Source organism: Panthera uncia (assembly GCF_023721935.1).
Source record: "Panthera uncia isolate 11264 chromosome A1 unlocalized genomic scaffold, Puncia_PCG_1.0 HiC_scaffold_17, whole genome shotgun sequence".
In the NCBI taxonomy this organism is placed as follows: domain Eukaryota; kingdom Metazoa; phylum Chordata; class Mammalia; order Carnivora; family Felidae; genus Panthera; species Panthera uncia.
In genome coordinates this window covers 72389821-72409608 of record NW_026057577.1, presented here as the reverse complement: position 1 = coordinate 72409608, position 19788 = coordinate 72389821, and the positions used below count along the sequence as shown (strand labels likewise).

Genomic DNA, 19788 nt, shown 5'->3' with positions numbered 1-19788 from the left:
GAATGGTATAATGAGCCCCCCTGGCTATCACCTAGCTTCATTAAAAATCCACACATTTCAGTATTTTTTCATCTATACTTTCATATATTTTCCCTCACCCTTAATTATTTGGAGGCAAATCCCAGACATATTGTTTCATTTGTAAATTATATTTTTTAATCACAAATAATCTTTATAGATTGTCACTTTGTTTAGCAAAATGAATGTGAGAATGTTGTACTTTTTGGAAGAGTAATCTCTATTGTTTCCTATTTTAGGGGTTAGCAAGTTTATATGAGAAATGTAATCACATAAATGCTAAGGAAGACTTACCTGGTGTTTACCAAAAGCTCCTGGATCTTTATGAAAGGTAATCACTGTATGGGGAAAGGCAGTGTCTTTAAAGTTTTAATTGGAATAAACTGATAAAAACTTATATAGAAGTACTCCAGACATTTACTGGGAATTGAGAAGCATTTTTCTTTCATACTTTGGTTATAGAATTCCTTGATTGTGACTGAAACAGAATCAAAACACGATTAATAAGAGGACTGATTAATCTGGGAACTTTGATATAATTTTCAGTTAAGACCATGGAAGATATTATTTCTTAAACCTTTTATTTTTTAATGGGAGGCTCATTTTATAAAATTTTCTTGTGGTATGAAAGAAGATATGTTCTAATTTAAAGAAGATACGTTCTAATTTAAAATAATGCCTGACTGTATTACTGGGATTTATTAATTTTAGTATCTTAAGTCCTTGGTTGTTTTCAATAATCAGATTCAAAATCCTTTTTTTTTTTTTTTATTCTAAGTGTTGACAAACAGAAGTGGTGTGATGTCTGTAAGAAACTTGTGGATCTATATTACCAAGAAAAGAAACACCTAGAGGTTGGTAAATGATTTGCTGGACTGGTAGACTTCTTTTAATGAAACCATTATTTAAAAAAAGCTTTCAGGGTGCCTGAGTGGCTCATTGGTTAAAGGTCCAACTCTTGATTTCAGCTCAGGTCATGATCTCACTAGTTTGTGAAATTGAGCCCCATGCATCCGGCTCTGTTCGGTATTCTCTCTCTCTCCCTCTCTCTCTGCCCCTCCCCCACTTGTGAGTACGCGCTCTCTCTCTGTCTCTCTCTCTCAAAATAAATAAATAAACATTAAAAAAAAGAAAACTTTGATTTTAGCTTGAGAGAAAATTTAAAAAATTACTATGTAGTATGATATTAAAAGAATATAGACAGATAATACCAATTACAGTATTTTGGAACTTTGAAATTTTAGTTGTCATAACTTCCAAACCCTTTTGAAACTAGGCAGGGATAAATAAATAAACAAAGGCATCATCTGTAGAATTTAGTGACGTGTTTGTAGTGCACCCATAGTGGATGCTCTAAGTTAGGAAGTTTGGGGCGTGTAGTCTTATTCCAGTTTCTACTCTGGTATCTCAGTCGTACTTCTAAAGTAAGGGCTGTGTGGATTTACCTAGTCACCTTTTTTGTAGAATTCAGAGTAAATGGAGTTCTGGGCTTTTGCTGTTTTATGTATTAGCAGATGAAAGTATTGCTATTTATAGATTTTATATTTTTTGCACTGGCGTTTTTGATATTTAAGATAAAATAATGATTTAAATCTCCCTCTTCATAGGTGGCCCGAACATGGCACAAATTGATAAAGACACGGCAGGAGGAAGGTGCAGACAACCAAGAGCTTCATCAGCTGTGGAAGAGATTGACTCAGTTGCTGGCTGAGAGTACTGAGGATCAGAATAATGAGACCCAGCAATTGGTATTGACCCATTTATTCCCTACAGTTTGTGTCATGAAAATTGATCATTGTGAATTGAATTTAGCAAATGGAAACATACTAGTGTAATATAGAAAAGTGCCGTATGTCAAAATTGTTATCAGAGTTCAGTTTTAAATTGACAGAAGTTCTTGCTGACACCGTCAGAATTGTTGGCCTGCAGTCTCATACTAAGTCCGGACAGAGTGGAATTGGTACTTAGGGTATCATAATTTCCTTCCTTGTATTCATAAGAATCCACAATAAATCAGTTATGCCATCACTGTGAAAAAGAAACTATGAGCTTGGCTTTCACAAAACTACGGTAATTTCTAAAGTTGTACTTACTTAAAGATATGTTTCTTCATATTTTTGAAATAAGAGTACTGAATTATTTTGAGGCTTAGCAACTTGAGTATTTTGTTTATGGTATTTATTTAGGGTACTTATATCTAGAAATATTCCTTTTTGGTGTACAGTGTAGGGCACAGTGAAGTAATTGAAAAGAATTTTTAAAAAGATTAAAACAATTCATTGATTTTGAACTGTAGTTGGAAAATGTCTTATTCTACTTTTTTATGCTTCTAAGTTTAAAAGTAAACTTAATTTCTTATAATAAATAATCATTCACTGTACACTTGTAACTTGAATGGACTATTTATTTTAATTTTTTAAAAGTTTATTTTTGAGAGAGAGAGAACGTGCACAGTGGGAAAGGGGCAGAGAGAGAGGGAGACACAGAATCCAAAGCAGGCTCCAGGCTTTGAGCTGTCAGCTCAGAGCCCCATGTGGGGCTCGAACCCACAGACTGTGAGATCATGACCTGAGCCCAAGTTGGATGCTCAACCAAATGAGCCACCCAGGCACCCGAATGGACTTTTTAAATATAAGCAGTTATAGGGGCGCCTGGGTGGCTCAGTTGGTTAAGCATCCGACCTCGGCTCAGGTCATGATCTCACGGTTTGTGGGTTTGAGCCCCGCATCAGGCTCTGTGCTGACAGCTCGGAGCCTGGAGCCTGCTTCTGATTCTGTGTCTCCCTCTCTCTCTGCCCCTCCCCTGCTCATCCTGTTTCTCTTTGTCTCTCAAAAATAAATAAATGTAAAAAAAAAAAATTTTTTTTTAAATATATAAGCAGTTATAGACTGTAAAGGATGGGAAGTTCATTTTTTTTTTTTGTATGTTTGTTCATTTGTTCACTCATTAATTTATTCCTTTATTCAGAAAATACTTATTAAGAACCTACTATATTTGTCAGGCAGTGTCCTAAATGCTGGAGATAAAAATAACAAAAATAAGATTTGCATTTGTCTGTGTGTTGGTTTATCTGTGTATAGATTTAGTTGTGGAAAAAATTGAGCAGTGACAAAATTAAGTGGTTTGCCAACTTCTCTCTCTCTTTTTTTTAATGTTTATTTATTTTGAGAGAGAGAGAGACAGAGACAGAGTGTGAGTGGGGGAGGGGCAGAGAGCGAGGGAGACATAGAATCCTAAGCAGGCTCCAGGCTCCAAGCTGTCAGCACAGAGCCTGATGTGGGGCTCGAACCCACCCACTGGGAGATCACAACCTGAGCCGAAGCCAGATGCTTAACCGACTGAGCACCCAGGCACCCTGCCAACTTCTCTTAAATGATATCTTTATATTATGACATCATGTAAGTATAGGTTACCAGAATATCAAACATATACCAAAATAAGTAAAAAAAAATTTTTTTTTAATTATCTGTTTTCTCCTCTATGAAAGAGAACTAATTATACTTGCTATGTTAAGACTTGATTCTTAACTGTTAAAATATGAAAAGAGGATTTTGGCGCTGGGGTTATTTTCACCTTGAATTCTAATGATAATTTCGTTTTATTTAAATGTGTTCATGAAAAAAGACATCACTTGTTTTCCAGATGATAATTTCATTGCTATTTTTTTAAACCCCTTGTGCTAAACACCATAAGTTAGCCTTCCTTTTTTGCAAGATCATTAACTTAATCAGAACAGTAAAATTTTACTTATTTATGTAGACTTTATACCATACTGTACAAAGAAAATTGGAAGTAGTGAACTGTATTATGAGTTTTCATTATGAAGTCATGGAGATTCATTTTTAAAAGTGGTAGAACTTCTGTAATTAATTGAATAGTATCCTTTAAAATGCTTGATTTGGGTTCTAGTGCTATTCTTGCTCAAATACATTTATAAAACTTCTTTTGGTATTTTCTTCAAAATCACTTAGTAATACCAGATAAAAAGTGATTTTATTATAGTTCAGTCATATTTCTGGTTTTATTTTGATAAAAGCATAACTTCATAAAATTTGTTTTTTAAGACTGAAGATTTCCTACCACTGAAGATGTTCCAAAGGACATGCTGGTGATTTTGGTAGAGATATTTTAAAATGATCTGAGCAGTAGCAGTTACACTGCTATTCATGATTATACCTCTCCAGTTAACTACTTTATAGGGAATAGCAAGCACTTACAAGAATGTTTTGTTAAATTCATAATGCTGATTTATATAGTTACCCTCATTAGTTCAGTGCAGTCTCCTGGCCAGTTGGGGTTAAACTGTATTCAAAAACCTACGTGCCATTTTTTTTTTTTCTTCATGAAATTGTCAAGGCCAGATAATAAAATACATTTGCAATTAGTTGAAGTTGTATCTTGTATAAGTGAGTCTTACATGTTCAACTGTTTACTACATTTGTCATTTCAATATGCTACAGATGATAGGTTTTTTTGTTTGTTTCAGCTTTTAACTGCTTTTGAGAATGCACTGGGCTTATCAGAAAATATTCCTAGTGAAGATCACCAAGTACTTTATAGACATTTCATTCAGTGTTTATCCAAAGTAAGTTGATTTTAAAAATCTCTGATGTGATGTTTATATTCTAATTAGGAAAATGTTCACAAGTATATTTTACTATTACTTAGTTTATTTTACTTTGATATTTTCTAGTTTCCTCATGAAACTGCTAGGTTGAAGAAGGCCTGTGAAGGAATGATAAACATCTATCCCACTGTACAATATCCATTAGAAGTGCTTTGTTTGCATTTGATTGAATCAGGTAATTTCTTCTTTATTATATTGTGGGTCCTAAAAGTGTATGAGCATGTGAGAGTGATGTTGCTATCAATAAAAAAATTGTTTCAGTGCCTACAGTGTGCCAATGTATTGTTTGAATATTTCTGGACATAAAAGGAAGTACAGTATGTTGCCTTTACGCACATGAAGAGGCTAATAAATGTAGGAAAGTATAGTGACACAGAGGAATTATGAATTCCTGAGTTCATTGTAGATCATTGAAGTCTTTTGGAAGGTGGGAATTGAGGAGAGTCTTAAATTTTCCATACAAATTAGAAAAACCAGGGGCGCCTGGGTGGCGCAGTCGGTTAAGCGTCCGACTTCAGCCAGGTCACGATCTCGCGGTCCGTGAGTTTGAGCCCCGCGTCGGGCTCTGGGCTGATGGCTCGGAGCCTGGAGCCTGTTTCTGATTCTGTGTCTCCCTCTCTCTCTGCCCCTCCCCCGTTCATGCTCTGTCTCTCTCTGTCCCAAAAATAAATAAAAAACGTTGAAAAAAAAAAATTAGAAAAACTGGAGGAGGTGAAAGGAGCTCTGAGGGCATGAACAGAAGTATGGAGAGAGCTAGGTTGCAATTTTTCAGAATAGTAAGATAGTTTCACTTGCTCTACTGGAAGGAATAACTTAAGATAGATTTTGGTTGAATAGGTTGGACCATATTGCATAGGGCTATGAATGTCACGCACAGGGTTTTGTGAACTATGCACATTCTCAGTGTTGATGTTATGTTGCAGTGTCACAGGTACATAGTTACACATGCTGTAATACTGTAAAGTAATGGAGCTTATAAATGATCTCCTTTTTTAATGAAATAGAGTAGATTCAAATCAGAGATTATGTCTTAACGTATGCCTCTCCTTTCCTGAGGAGAGGAGAGAGAACTGATGACACCTAGCTTGCTAGGAGTTGTCAGAACCTGTGTCTGCCGACATCTTGTGCCCAGGGCTGGTGTTCAGTCTGTTTACAAGAGGTTAACCCAGTTGGTTTTCACACCAGTCTCTGTCCTTTCTGTCAGTATCTGTGCTAAATAGATTGTTTTTCATATAATTTGACCATCACTTTTGTCCATGCCTGTATTCAACTGATGTGAACAAAGTTCATAGAAATTAGTCACTGAAATGGAAGTAATTTGTGTTAGTGATTATAAATTATTGCAGAGCTTTACTAATTGTTTTTACTTTGTTGCTAAATGAGTAAACCTGTGGGAATGCTTTATGTATGAATAACCATCACATGTTTCATTATAGAAAAATTGTTGAAAACTAGGGCTAGAGGTAACCGAGGGAAAATGCCTGTTGGAAAAATATCATTGCCTCTATCTTGGCTCTCCACTTTAAGTTTCCCTTCTAGTTCTACTTGTACTTTTTCCCAGCTGGTGTCTGAATTTAAATTCAGAACTGTTACCTTCAGTCTTATATTTTTTTAGTGAGAATTAAGCAGATCCCCTTTTCTTTAACTGACTCAGAAACAGACTTGCAAGAGCACTTTTCACTATTGTGAGAGAAGAGCTACTAATTGTTTCAGTCAGTCAACTTATGAAGTATAAAATCAAACTAATACGGTAGTATGCAGGATAGATTGTATAGAAGATAGACTAGATTGGGTAGACTAAATGATCTTGGGAATGAATGAACTGTGAACATATGTGAATATGTTCTACTGTAACAATAGAAAGTAACACCTGAATGAAAAAAAAATAGAAGAGATTTGTTAGAGGTAAATGGAGGAAGAATATAATTTTACTTTTAGCTCTCTTGAAAAGTTGGTCTAATATAGAATGATCATCTGTAAGAAAGTTGAGTGGTGGAGAGGAGATGTTAGTGGACAAAGGGAAATGTCCATCTGGCTTGCAGATGAGAGATCTGTACTAAGACTAGACATAAGGTTTAGAGATCACTCGCATGTTGGTTAAAGTGAAGTGTGTGACTTCAGAGGATGACTAAAGTACAAAAAGCTGAAAATTGTCTCGGGTGGTGCTGGATGGCTTAAAGGGAAAGGGAGGAAGAAAGCAAAGAGGAAAGTAGAAAACAGAGATGCAGAGAAGTCTCACAGGAACATGGAGGAAACTGATGTGAAGTAACAGAGAAGGCTCAAGGAAAGAGCATTTCAGAAAGATCTTCATTGACATATTGAACAGCTAATTTTATGATTGGGAGGCCTTTATTTAGGGCTATTTTTTCTAACCAAGGTGATTGAATTGGAACTTAGATTTCAGTGATGGGAAAAGAGTCCAAAGAAGTGGTTAGCAGATATTAAAAGAAGCAATCTAGGGATTTGACCGATTGTGTTTAAGGGAAAGGAGGAGGAAGGATACAAAGGGGATGGTAAACTTTTAGAGGAGTAGGAGGATTATAGTCGTGTTGCCTGCGAGGAGAGTTTCAAGAAGAAAGGGCTAGTTAACATTGTTAATTTGTATTGAGGTCAAGGAAGATGAGGCATAATAAGAGACTTTCAGTATGAGGAGCATACTTGTGAATTTTTGTGGGTTTTCTTTTTCCACTGACAGGAAACATAATTCCAAAATTCACCTAGTTTCTTCAGATTTTAACATGAGACCCAATAGGTTCCCCAGATAAATGGGCTGATTTTTGTAGTTGGCCTCTGGTACCCATCCCTCCACCCCTTTTTCTACTCTTACAATTGCTATTGAGAAAGTAATGGCTGTTGTTCACCCTTTTCTCTCTATTTTCTTTCAGCTATTAATGGTTTTTACTATTCCCTTATTCTTGACCTGCTCATGGGCCAAATGGCACAAGACAATACTTGAAATTTCTTTTTGAAGACTGATTGAAAGCTTTCTCAATAAGCACATGTATGCCTATAATGTAGATTTGTTGAATAAACATGGCCCCTGTATTTCAAAAAGATTACAAAATTATAGAAGAAATTAGATCAACAAAGTCTGCAGTTTTGCACGTAAATTCAGTATTTGACAAAGCATTCTAGTAAAGAGAGCAAGTGGGTTATGCTAAATGATTAGAGAGTGTGTTGGTTTACGTGAAAAAAATCATCCTTGGTGAGGGTATTTTGTAGAACTGAAAGAAAGAGAGGTTTATATCCTGGTAAAGGGGAGTGGGTAGGTGGATATTCACACATATGGTACGTCAAGGAAGAGTTTTTTCTTTGTGGGATCTTTGGCTGTAAGAATTTGTGGGATGGAGTGGTTCAGGCTTAGGTACATTCTAAGGTAAAGCATCATTCTTGGCATAGAACTTTGACAGTTAATGCAGGACAGTAGGGAGCTGTGGTGAAAGATTTCTTGTTTTCTTTTCATTGCTTCTCTAAACCAAACTTTCTGTGTATTAAGAACTTGTGAAAATCTGTAAGGTCTTTCAAGACTGACCTATCCTCCTCCAGTGTGCTTTAGTATCTGCAGAATGTGGTACTTCACAGCAGTTAATCACTGGGTTCTCTTACACTGGGGACAAATATATTTGGTTCTCTTTTGTCCTCCTTTGCATGTTGAGACTTGAAGATTCATTTTCAAAATGACTCAGTTTATAAAGCTTCACATAACAAGTAGTGAATAGCTTTTACAGTTGTCAGCTGGTAAAATGTTATTTTGTGCTAAACGACCTCAATTTATTTTATTTTGCTTTATAGCTGAAATGGGGGAGGATGAGAAAGCTTGGTTCTTCAAATCCAAACATGAAAAAGCTCAAGATTGTGTGCTCTGGAAATATTAGAAAATCTGTATGCAAATAAATAAATGAGTACATGCTGTTTTGTTTTGTTTTTTCCCCAAGCTAGGTTTATTTAAAAGAAAAATTCTATAGTAGTGATCAGTTTCTTTGTGATGTCAGCAATTGATTAGTTATTTTTAAAAATCACCTTGTTTTGGTGGCAAACTTTAGGAAACGGAATGCTCATCGGTATTACTGAGCATCTATCCTGAACCTCTTCAGAACACCTTTTATTCTTGGAGATTTAGCATTCATTGGCCCCAAATCTAACTTGTTTTATTGGCAAATAAAAATAATATTGTCAGACTTGTTTTCAGGTTGTTAAATCTGGAACCTTAGGCTCTTTTAAATGTTAAAAAAAGCAGATAAATTAAATAAATGATTTTCTATTCAAAAGAATTCAAGTTTATTTCCTGTTTCTAGTCTCCGCCTATTATTCAGCTAGTATTCTCAACAAGAGTTAGTATGGAGAAGAGGGGTGAGGATTGAAGCTTTGGAATATCCCTCATTTCTACATAGGATCAGTGATGTTGTTACTACCGTTGATGGTTTGGGGGAACACTAGAGAAAATTCCTCTTTGTCATATGTAGAGAATATGTTTCCCAGGGCTAGAACATAGTCTGCCCAAATCTCTTGATTTCTGTAATTGTGCTCCCAGATGTTAAGGAAAGTTTATCTTGTTTTAAAAGTTTCTCTTGTTCATCTTAGCCTTTTAGAAACTGTTTTCATCTACCTACCCATACTTTGTTTACCTTTGTAAGTTTTTAGGTACCGTGCTTATGGATGATCTTGAAAGATGCATGGTTGGCTTCTCTTCTTTCCATCACAGGTGTGTTTTCTGTAATAAGGGCAGTTTATGTGGCCAAGGTAGTCTGTCACGAATTACATTTCTATGGAATAAGAGAGTTTTGATTCAGATGGGTAGAAATTTAAGAATTTATTTTTTTAAAATGTTTTATGCATTTTTTGAGACAGAGACTGACAGAGAGAGAGTGTGAGCATGGGAGGGGCAGACAAAGAGAGGAAGACACAGAATCCTAAGCAGGTTCCACGCTGTCAGCACAGAGCCTGACAGGGGACATGAACTCATGATCCGTGAAATCATGACCTGAGCTGTAGTCAGACGATTAATTGACTGAGCCACCCAGGCGCCCCAGTAAAATTTTTTTTTAAAATATTTGTTTATTTTTGAGAGGAAGAAAGAGAGAGAGAGAGCGCGCAAGAGTGTGCATGGGGGAGGGACAGAGAGAGAATGGGACAGAGACTCCAAAGCAGGCTCTCTGTGCTGGCAGTACGGAGCCATATGCAGGACTCGAACTCAGCAACCATGAGATCATGACCTGAGCAGAAGTCGGAAGCTTATCTAAGCCACCTAGGTGCCCCTAAAGGAAAATTTTAATAGCTATTTTATTTTCTTTTCTAGAAGGGTGAACATTTTTATTTTTCCATAGTAATTCTCAGCTATTACTTATTAGCAGACTAAGTCTTTTGGAGGATCAGTTCATAATGGTGTTCTTAAAGGACCATTACAATATTTAATGGATGTCTATTGTATACAAGATACTATGCTAGTCCCTACCCTCCAGAAGTTACTGTTTAGCTACAGATGTAGAAACACAGGAGATATATATACATATGTATGTATATGTGTATATATGACTAATAATAAAGGTGGTCTATGGTATTGATGAATTCTATAGGCCTGTGGTTCTTAAAGTATTGTCTCTGAACCAGTAATATCAGTATCACCTGAGAACTCAGAAATGCCAACTTTCAGGTCTAATATAGACCTACTGAAGTCAGAAACTTTGACAGTGGGGCTTAGCATTCTGTGTTTGTTTTTTTTTTTTTTAATTATTTTTAACGTTTATTTATTTTTGAGACAGAGAGAGAGCATGAATGGGGGAGGGGCAGAGAGAGAGGGAGACACAGAATCAGAAGCAGGCTCCAGGCTCTGAGCCATCAGCCCATAGCCCGACTTTGGGCTCGAACTCACGGACCACGAGATCGTGACCTGAGCTGAAGTCGGACGCTTAACCGACTGAGCCACCCAGGCGCCCCATCATTCTGTGTTTTAACAAGTCTTTGGGGTGATTCTGATTCTGATGTCTCAAGCACTGGTGTGCTCGAGAGGAATAGGGTATATGGAACGAGGCATGTCTGTTTTTGGAAATTAACATTTATGGAAGCAATAGTGAGAACACATTGGGAAAAGAAAATTCATATCTAGAAGCATAATAATAGCTGGCTCAGGTCTTTTTTTATAAGCTAACAAAAGTAGTATTTCTTCCAATTTGCTTTCATATCTCACAAACAGTACTGAAGTTTTAATTCTTTAGCCGTTATGAATTTTTTTACTAACTTGGACTGCTAAATCAATATATAATATCATGGATTATGTATTGCTGTGTATCTGGTTTTGAAAAATTTGAAACAGATAACCTAAATGGTAATATGCAAAGGATTTATCTTTGACATCTGTGACTGAAAGGGTGGCTCCACATGGGGGTATGTGTTTTAAATAGATTTCAAAAAAAAGCATCAGGCTGCTTTTTCAAATAAATTAATTTAATTTAATTGTTTGAAATAAATTAGTTTAATATTTATTCTTCAGGTTGTAGTTTGTTGTAATTAGTTTTTAAGAATTTTCCTGTGTGACTAAACAATTTATCAAAGTGGTGAATACTATGCACAGTTTATTCTCAAGCAGAAGTCACATTTTCCACATGTTTTTATGCTTTTCTGGGAATGGCAATCCTGAGATTGAGGTTGGAGAAAATGGAAATAAAACAAAATAAATGATATTTTCTAAACTAAATTATTTTACCAGAATAAATTTGAAATAAATATAGGCATTACATGATTGTTACATAAGCTTAACCATTAACGTATATAGGAAAATAAAATTTTTGAAAGAATGCAGAAAGGTGCTACTGGACTTGTAGACTTAAGAAGAATGTGACTAAGTTTTTGTATAGTGTCTTGACAAGAAGACTGTCTTTTAATCCCAGATTCTGGAAGAACACTAGATAGGGCATCCTGGCTGTCACATCTCTAGCAGCACATGGTTGCCCAGGGAGAGAGACTGGTGAAGACACTGTCCTTAGGGATTCCTTCATTTAACAACCGAAATTGTTAGTGCTGAACAGCAAAAGGAGAGCTGGCAAGCAGGAGGCTGTGTGTCTTAGCCTAATGGCAAGTAGCAGTAGGTTTCCTGTTTGAAACCTTGAGTATGACTACAGGTTCAGTTTACCCATACTGCAGTGGGTAAAGTGGTTTCTACTGCCAAAATTTAAGATGAAGAGCATAAGTTTTTAATGAAATGTTAAAATTTTTGGTGTTTGTTGGTGTATTTAAGTTTTGAATTCCTGGAATTGATATGGTGGAAGATATGTAAAATGGTATTTGAGATTTAAGTATGTATGCTTTGGCAATTAGAAATTTGAAGTATGAGAGCCCCTGGGTGGCTCAGTCAGTTAAGCACCCCACTTTGGCTCAGGTCATGATCTCGCAGTCTGTGAGTTTAAGCCGCACGTCAGGCTCTGTGCTGATGGCTCGGAGCCTGGAGCCTGCTGTGGATTCTATGTCTCCCTCTCTCTCTGCCCCTCCCCAACTCAGGCTCTGTGTCTCTCTCAAAAATAAATAAACATTAAACTTTTTTAAAAAGTTTGGAGTACGTATGCTAATCATTTTTCCCTTTTAATTCCAGGCAGTCTTACTGATGAAGGACAGCAGTATTGTCGCAGACTAGTGGAAATGGATTCAAAAAGTGGTCCAGGCTTCGTTGGTTTGGGGATTAAAGCATTACAAGACAGAAAGTATGAAGAGGCTGTTAGGAACCTAACTGAAGGCAAGTGTACAGCATAGAGCATGTAACATGAGGTGTAGCTGTAACCAAACTCAAGGGTCTCACTGCTTGGGGTGCTTTAAATTGAACACAACCCAAGGAAGTGTTGAAAGCAAAGAACTTTTATTATTTATCACAGTAAGGAGACAGGGAGATAGCTTTCAAGGCGGTGTCTCCCCATGGGGTTTGTACAGAAAGTGTTTATTCAGTGTATTGGGCAGGGGCAGAGAGCTGGTGTAGACATTAATTTAATGTACACATATTCTCTTCCCCAACTTAAAGCTTTTCATGGGTTTCTGACTGCCCTTAGGATAACATCCAAACTTCTTCACAGGGTTTGCAACCTTCTCGAGTCTGATTTCTTGCCCCTTCCTTCATACTTTGCTAGCTCCCATGCTTCATTTTCAAATATAATGAATCCATATGCTGTTACTTAGGCACTTTGGTCGCGGTGTGCATGCCCAGTATATCAGCATGCTAGTACACACATTGTATGTTCAAAAAATGGCAGAAAATCCCATTCGAGGAAAAAAATCTTAGTATTACAATGAGCTCAAGGTAACTTCAGGATCACTCAGGTGGGCTTTGGTACAGGTCCGCAGCTCCATATCTGCTCAGACTGGCTCATGCCATGGGCTGTCAGGTAAAACACCTAGCAGACTCCTGGGTAGGTAGGAACCACTGGTTCTGCAAAACAAAACACATTCCCTCCCTGATTTTGTCCCTTCCCCTCCTCTCTTCTGCTGATAGCTTTCAGCCCTCTGATCTGAGTAACTCCGCCTTGCATCCTAGCTAACATAGTCAGTAGGTGGTTATCTTCCGGCCATTCCTTAAGGAGTGTATATTTAAGGGGCATCTAGATGGCTCAGTCAGTTAAGCATTTGACCCTTGATCTCGGCTCAGGTCATGATCTCATGGTTCCTGAGATCAAGCCTTTTGTCGACCTCTGCACTGACAACACAGAGCCTGCTTAGGATTCTCTCTCCCTCTCTCTCTGCCTCTCCCCTGCATGCTCTCTGTCTCTCTCTCAAAATAAATAAACAAAAACATTAAAAACAAAAAGGAACATATATTTAAGATAGAAGTGGAAGAAATATGCTTATATATTCTGGATCTGCTTAGGTCTGAATTCCAAAACTGTCACTCACTAATTCCCAGACCATTAGAAAACTAATTAAATTATCTGTGTCTCATTTGTAAAATAAGGATAATTATATATGTTTTCACCCTGCTGCCGCCCTTAGGAATCTTTAACTTAGTTTTGCCAGGAAACTTTAACTTAGTTTTAACATTTGTCACAATGGATAGACTTACATTCAGGTAGAGATCTGAAAGACAAATGTAAGCTTGGGGTGGGAGGAGCTTTTCAAGCCAAGAGCTGAAATAGCCTGAGAGGAGAGCACAGCTGGAATTCAAGGTGGTTCAGCAAGATGTGAGAAGGATGTATGGGAGCAGGAAGAGTTAAGAAATGATAGTGGAGAGGGGCCTTGCACATCTTGTGAAAGAGTTTGCATGTTAAGGGCAGCCAGGAACCTGTGGAATGTTTTGAGCAGAGGAATTTTATAATTCCATTTGTATTTTTAGAGACATTCTGGCTGCAGTGTAAAGAATGAATTGGAATGGGTGGCAAGCACTTGCAGGGATCTGGGATAAAGATGGTGATGTGAACTGAAGTAGCGATGGTAGAGAAATGGATTGGGGCGTGGAATCAATGTAGGGAATGATCATGTATGAGAGACAAGGGAGAGGGGAGGGATCTGATTTGGGGGAGTAGATGGCGGTGCCATTCACCTCATTGGTCATAGTAAGTTTGGATTTTGTGATTGCTTTTTTCCTTTTAGGGTTAAAGGAAAGCCCTCTTTGCACAACGGGGTGGTATCATCTGGCCGAAGCCCAAGTTAAAATGCATAGACCTAAGGAAGCTGTTCTTTCATGCAGTCAAGGTATTCCTGATATCTGCATTGGTGGCCAACTCTGTTTCTTTTCATGTTAAAGGAGAAAGTTGGTGGTTTAAAAAAACTCACATGCTTTATGTTGTATTTTAAGTTACTCACTAATTTAAATTTCATTGAGATGGTTAAATAATGCCTAGTGTGTATTTACTTTTAAACTAACCATGAGTATTTTTCAAAGGATTCCTTGGAATTTTGACATAGTCAGTTTAGGCTTGTGTGGAGGTGGTCTGTCTTTGTAATAAGGAAGTTTCTGGTGCATCCAGGACTTCAGGAGTTTTTGATTCCTCTCATGTAGATAAGAGCAGTCTTAGGCATCTTGGAGCCTATTTGAATGTGGTCAGATGGGTCAGGCGAGGGATAGGAAATCATAAAAAGTGATTCACTGCTCTTGACACAGCTGGTGGCCTACCTTCTGTAGTTGAGACACAGTTCACCCTGGTCCTTTTGAATCCAGCTTCTTTCCCATTCCGGTGTGCCTAATTTGCTAAGTTTGTTACCAATGGTTTGGCTAACTTTTGTTATGTAGCAGATACAGATATAGATAGCCATTGTGTTTCAGGATGTTCACTTTTATTATATGTTATGTAAAGATAGAGATTTTAAATTCAGATGTATTCTGTTTTAAATTCAGATATTTCCTTAAAGAATTCAGGGAATAATCTATCTTTAGCTCGGAATTATTCTTCATGTATATTATTTTGGCAATTTATTCTTACTGTATCTCCAATTTATTATTTTTTACCCTTAACAAGAAGAAATAAGTGAAGTAATATGGTTGTCTTCATTCAGATGTCCTTAATTTTGTCAGCTCTGAAGAACATAGATAATCTTGGTGTGTCTGGTGGCAGTCTTCATCAGAAGAATCTTTGTCTCCGTTTGAAAGCAGAGGCTTTGATTAAACTCTCAGATTATGAATCTTCAGTGGAAGCAATCTGTACTCTTGATCAGGTAGTCTTATCATCAGGTTTTTCCCTTCGACTTTACTTTTTCCAGTCAAATGGGCACCAACCACTCCCTCCTTCCACAAATACTTAAACAAATTTTGTGTTCGAGGTATGAATTCACCACATCTGCCTTTTCCAGATCACACACTTGGAAACTTCCAAAGTTATTTGTTTGCCTCTTGGTTAAGTACTTACAATGTTTTTCATAGGTGTGATTTCTTTCTTTAGTATTGTTCTTATTCTCCTTTTCTCTTTTTGCCTTAAGTTATTACAACTTGATTATTTTTAATTTGGGACTCTAAATTTTTGCCTCCAGAAAAGATTTTATAGATTATTGACAAGAACAGTTAAGGACTCAAGTAGCTTCATAGTAGACAATATTATTTATTTGTTTTTCAATTTAATAAAATAGAAGGAGAATGATATTTAAGAAGGAATCCTATTTCTTAATGTTTTTAATTCAAACATTTAGAAATTCTGTGTCAAAAAACTATAAATTATGAATTATAACAACATGGTATTTTTAAACAGTTTTTTCAGATAAAGGCTATTTTTTATCCAAAATTAAAATTCTATTACCCAGTGTATTGTAGGATTTTGAATTTTTAAAATATCATTGTTTGATATATTTCAAAGGGCTTTACATTTCATTAAAATTAGAACAGTTGTTAGCATCCTTCAATAACCAATATGTTAATTTCTTATTTTCTACTTGCCTTCTACCAATAGTGTGTTTTTTAAATGCTTTGAGGTTTTTCCAATCTTTCCCCTGACACACACACACACACACACACACACACACACACACACAAAGAAAAGTTTCTTAGAGAGCTGGTGAAGTCCAGGTATGAAACAGAAGATGTATAGGATGAGCCCAGAACATCTTAGAATGCTAGAAAGCAAGGAAACTATATAAGGCTACTAGAATTATGTTAGAAAGGCTTAGGAATTATCATGGGTTGATTGTCACTGGCTAAAGGGGAGTTTGAGCACCAGTAACTGCAGTAGATTGAAAAATACCAAATATGTTTAAATCCATGTATTCAAGATGAAAAAAATAAACAAAACATTCTCAATAAAAAAAAAAAAAAATCTTTGGAGGGTGCTGAGGAACCATTTGGAAAGAATCAAAATATCTTACCTTTCCTTTATGAACTGTTCCTCAGGATAATCAAATAGATAATGAGGGGAGGGAAATTTTGTTGTTGTTGAAGTATTCCATTGAATAAGGAAAACCGCCATTTTGCAATCTGATCTAACGCATTGAGGATCAGTGGTTGCTAACATTACCAAAAGAAAGTGCCATACATAACAAGTGCATGTACACATGATGTAGTCTTGCCAAAGCATTAAAATGGAATCAGATTAAGCTTTCAGGCCTAACTACTAATTTACAGAAGATACAGGGGACCAAGGAACATGTCAGGACCATGAGACTCCATTCGGTAAAATCCAGACTGTGTGAAAACTGTGACAATTGGCCCATATTTTTCAACAGTTAAATTGTGAGGGAGGAAAAAAGAATGGAAGGGAGCCCTATAGATTAAAAGAGACTTAATAGACATATCAGCCTTTTGAAATGTATGTACCTTATTCGGATTTGATTAAAACAAATGAATTATTCAAATATTTTCTGAGCCAACTGAGAAATTTGAACACTTGCTAATTTTTTTGATGATACTAAGGATGTATTGTTGGTTTTGTCTAGGTGTTTATAATGGTAGTATGACTGTGTTATATAACAATGAACTTAATTTTTAGATATTCGTACTAAAGCATTGATGAGAAGTTATCTGGGATAATCTAAGCAGGTGTGTAGTGAATTGAGTGTAGATATGGATGAGAAAAGATTGGATTTGAGTTAATTTTGAAGGTAGATAATGAGTATATGTGGGATTATTATACTATTTTCTAATTTTTTGAAATGCATTTGCAATTTTCTCTAATAAAAAGTTACAAAAATGAATGTGTTCATACTGATAGAAATCACTATGTCTTTATTTTGTGCTCTTCTATGGTCATTCTTTAATTAAAGCAAATATTGATGATCTGTGTTGAAAGAGACTTAACAGCAGTTCTTTACAATCATTTTCTAGGTTTCTGATGCAAATAATATCCCAGGACTTTTGGTTCTTAAAAGCTTGGCCTATCTGAATAAAGGCTCATTAGAGGAAGCTTCAAAGGTTGGTTTTTTCCATTCAAACTGGGAATTTTTTTAAGTTACAAGTTACTTTATTTGAATAAGGAATTGACAGATATCTACTTTGTAGATTATGGAAGACCTTCTCTCTTCTTACCCTGACCTAGCTGAAGTTCATGCCCTGGAGGCTTTGATTCATTTTACCAAAAAGGACTATCCACAAGCAGAGAAATGGTAAAAATACATATAGATTGCTCATAGATCTAGTCATATCTCAATTTATTATATTTCTCAAAAATTCAAAATGTGTGGATTTGATACAGATCCATTGTGTATAAATTTGATCTGTGTATGCGTGAATATTTTTAAGAAATGTATTTAGCATGTAGCGCAGTACCTGTGAGAAAATTCTCTGAGATGGATTTGAATTCTGACTAGCTGATCATAATGGTCAGTGAGCATATATAATGTTTGGTGTGTGCTCCTAAACACTTAGCACATTGGTTAAGCTGAAAGGCCATGTGCTTTTATAAACTCCTTTTCAAATAATTTCCTCTCTCATTATAATCTAAATTATAAAGTAATAACTTGTTTCTGGTTTAGCATCTTTGAATCACTCAAACTTTGTCCCAACTAAGTTTCCTACATTGTGTGTATGCATATCTTTTTACTTCCCTTTGGTGACTTAGTTTCCAGAGAGCTCTTGAGAAAGATGCTGAAGTTGCTGAATATCATTACCAACTTGGGTTAACATATTGGTTCATGGGTGAAGAAACAAGAAAAGATAAAACAAAGGCTCTTACTCACTTTCTAAAGGTAAAACATGTGCTACTATTTAATTCTTAGTTGAAATGGATTCATTGTAAAATCATAAATAATAATCTTATAAGTTAGGTACTTAAAATTACTGTTTGTTGAATTGCTTTTTTTTTAAACTGAAGTTTTTGGTGTTTGATCTCTGTCACATAAGTTTTGTGAGAATGTTATATGGGTAAGGAGAAAATAAAAATATAAAAGATACTTATCTAACTTTTTATATTTTAAAGTTTATTTATTTTGAGAGAGAGAGAGAGAGAGAGTGTGAGAGAGCGAGCGAGCACTTGAGCAAGCACAACCGGGGAAGGGCAGAGAGAGTGGGAGAGAGAGAGAATCCCAGGCTGGCTTCATGCTTAGCACAAAGAATGTGGGGCTTGATCCCACAACCATGAGATCATGACCTGAGTCAAAATCAAGAGTCGGCTACCTAACTGACTGAGCCATCCAGGCACCCCTAAAAGTTACTTATGTAAGAAACAGACATTATACAAAATGAGACATAATTATCTTTGGAAAAGACTATTGTTTTTAAGTAATTTCTACTGTAGTTTTATGGCCATGTATACTTTCAGATGTATAATTTCTCATATTTAAAATGTTTAACAAGTACCAGTGTCACATTCTTACCTCGATGCATAAAAGAGGGTGAATATAATAATAACTCTAATTTCACATTTCTTTTTAATAAAGAAATAATATTTTTGCACTTGTTTTTTATAAGCAGTGATGACTAGGTTTCCTGTTGCTTTAAATCTTACATTAAAGGACGTGTTGGCATCTTTTTCTATGTTTAATGAAAGTGTTCCATTTTTCTTTTAATCTGTGTATTTATCTTTTGTGTTTTTAAAGAGACCCACTCAAACAAACTTTAATTTTGTGTTGCTATCCATCTCTGTTTCAAAGGCTGCCAGACTGGATACATACATGGGCAAAGTTTTCTGCTATTTAGGTCATTACTACAGAGATGTGGTAGGAGATAAAAACAGAGCCCGTGGCTGTTACAGGAAAGCGTTTGAGTTAGATGATACTGATGCTGAATCTGGAGCTGCAGCAGTTGACTTAAGTGTGGAGCTTGAAGAGATGGTATGTCTAATAATCTAATAACTTAAATACCTTTTTCTTTTTATCCTGAGTATAGAAATAGAAATATTTTTATATTTGTATACTTGGAAGTTATTATTTCTTTAAATTTTTCTTTGGAGGTACAATAGAAATATTTTTGCCACTGTTTATGGAGAAACTTTTCTTTTCATTGACAGACATTACATCACTCCTCACTTATTGTTGAAACTGTAGTTCAGTATAAACTAGTATAAGTTTAAAGAATCAAAAGTGGTAGATGAAAATATATTTGGGTACTATACATAGGTGGTCTGTATTTTTATGATATTCACTATCTCTAATATTAGTCTTTCTTAATCAGTCTTTTCTTCCTTTTTTAAGGAAACTGCCTTAGCCATCCTAACGACAGTAACTCAAAAGGCAAGTGCTGGAACAGCGAAATGGGCCTGGCTGAGGCGCGGACTGTACTATTTGAAAGCTGGTCAGCATTCTCAAGCAGTGGCTGA

General features: G+C 36.0%; 1 protein-coding gene across 5 annotated transcripts in view; it reads left to right on the top strand.

Moving 5' to 3' along the window:
- Nucleotides 1–19788, top strand: part of SKIC3 (SKI3 subunit of superkiller complex) — a 107980-nt gene that overhangs the window by 34255 nt on the left and 53937 nt on the right. For all 5 annotated transcript variants that reach the window (XM_049647600.1, XM_049647598.1, XM_049647601.1 and 2 more), the window contains exons 6-18: nucleotides 258–349; nucleotides 797–872; nucleotides 1626–1766; nucleotides 4505–4603; nucleotides 4712–4820; nucleotides 12228–12368; nucleotides 14207–14308; nucleotides 15129–15268; nucleotides 17361–17447; nucleotides 17535–17638; nucleotides 18094–18220; nucleotides 19124–19303; nucleotides 19664–19788. In XM_049647600.1, coding sequence (XP_049503557.1) covers nucleotides 258–349; nucleotides 797–872; nucleotides 1626–1766; nucleotides 4505–4603; nucleotides 4712–4820; nucleotides 12228–12368; nucleotides 14207–14308; nucleotides 15129–15268; nucleotides 17361–17447; nucleotides 17535–17638; nucleotides 18094–18220; nucleotides 19124–19303; nucleotides 19664–19788 — 1523 coding nt within the window. The remainder of the gene's footprint in view (nucleotides 1–257; nucleotides 350–796; nucleotides 873–1625; nucleotides 1767–4504; nucleotides 4604–4711; nucleotides 4821–12227; nucleotides 12369–14206; nucleotides 14309–15128; nucleotides 15269–17360; nucleotides 17448–17534; nucleotides 17639–18093; nucleotides 18221–19123; nucleotides 19304–19663) is intronic.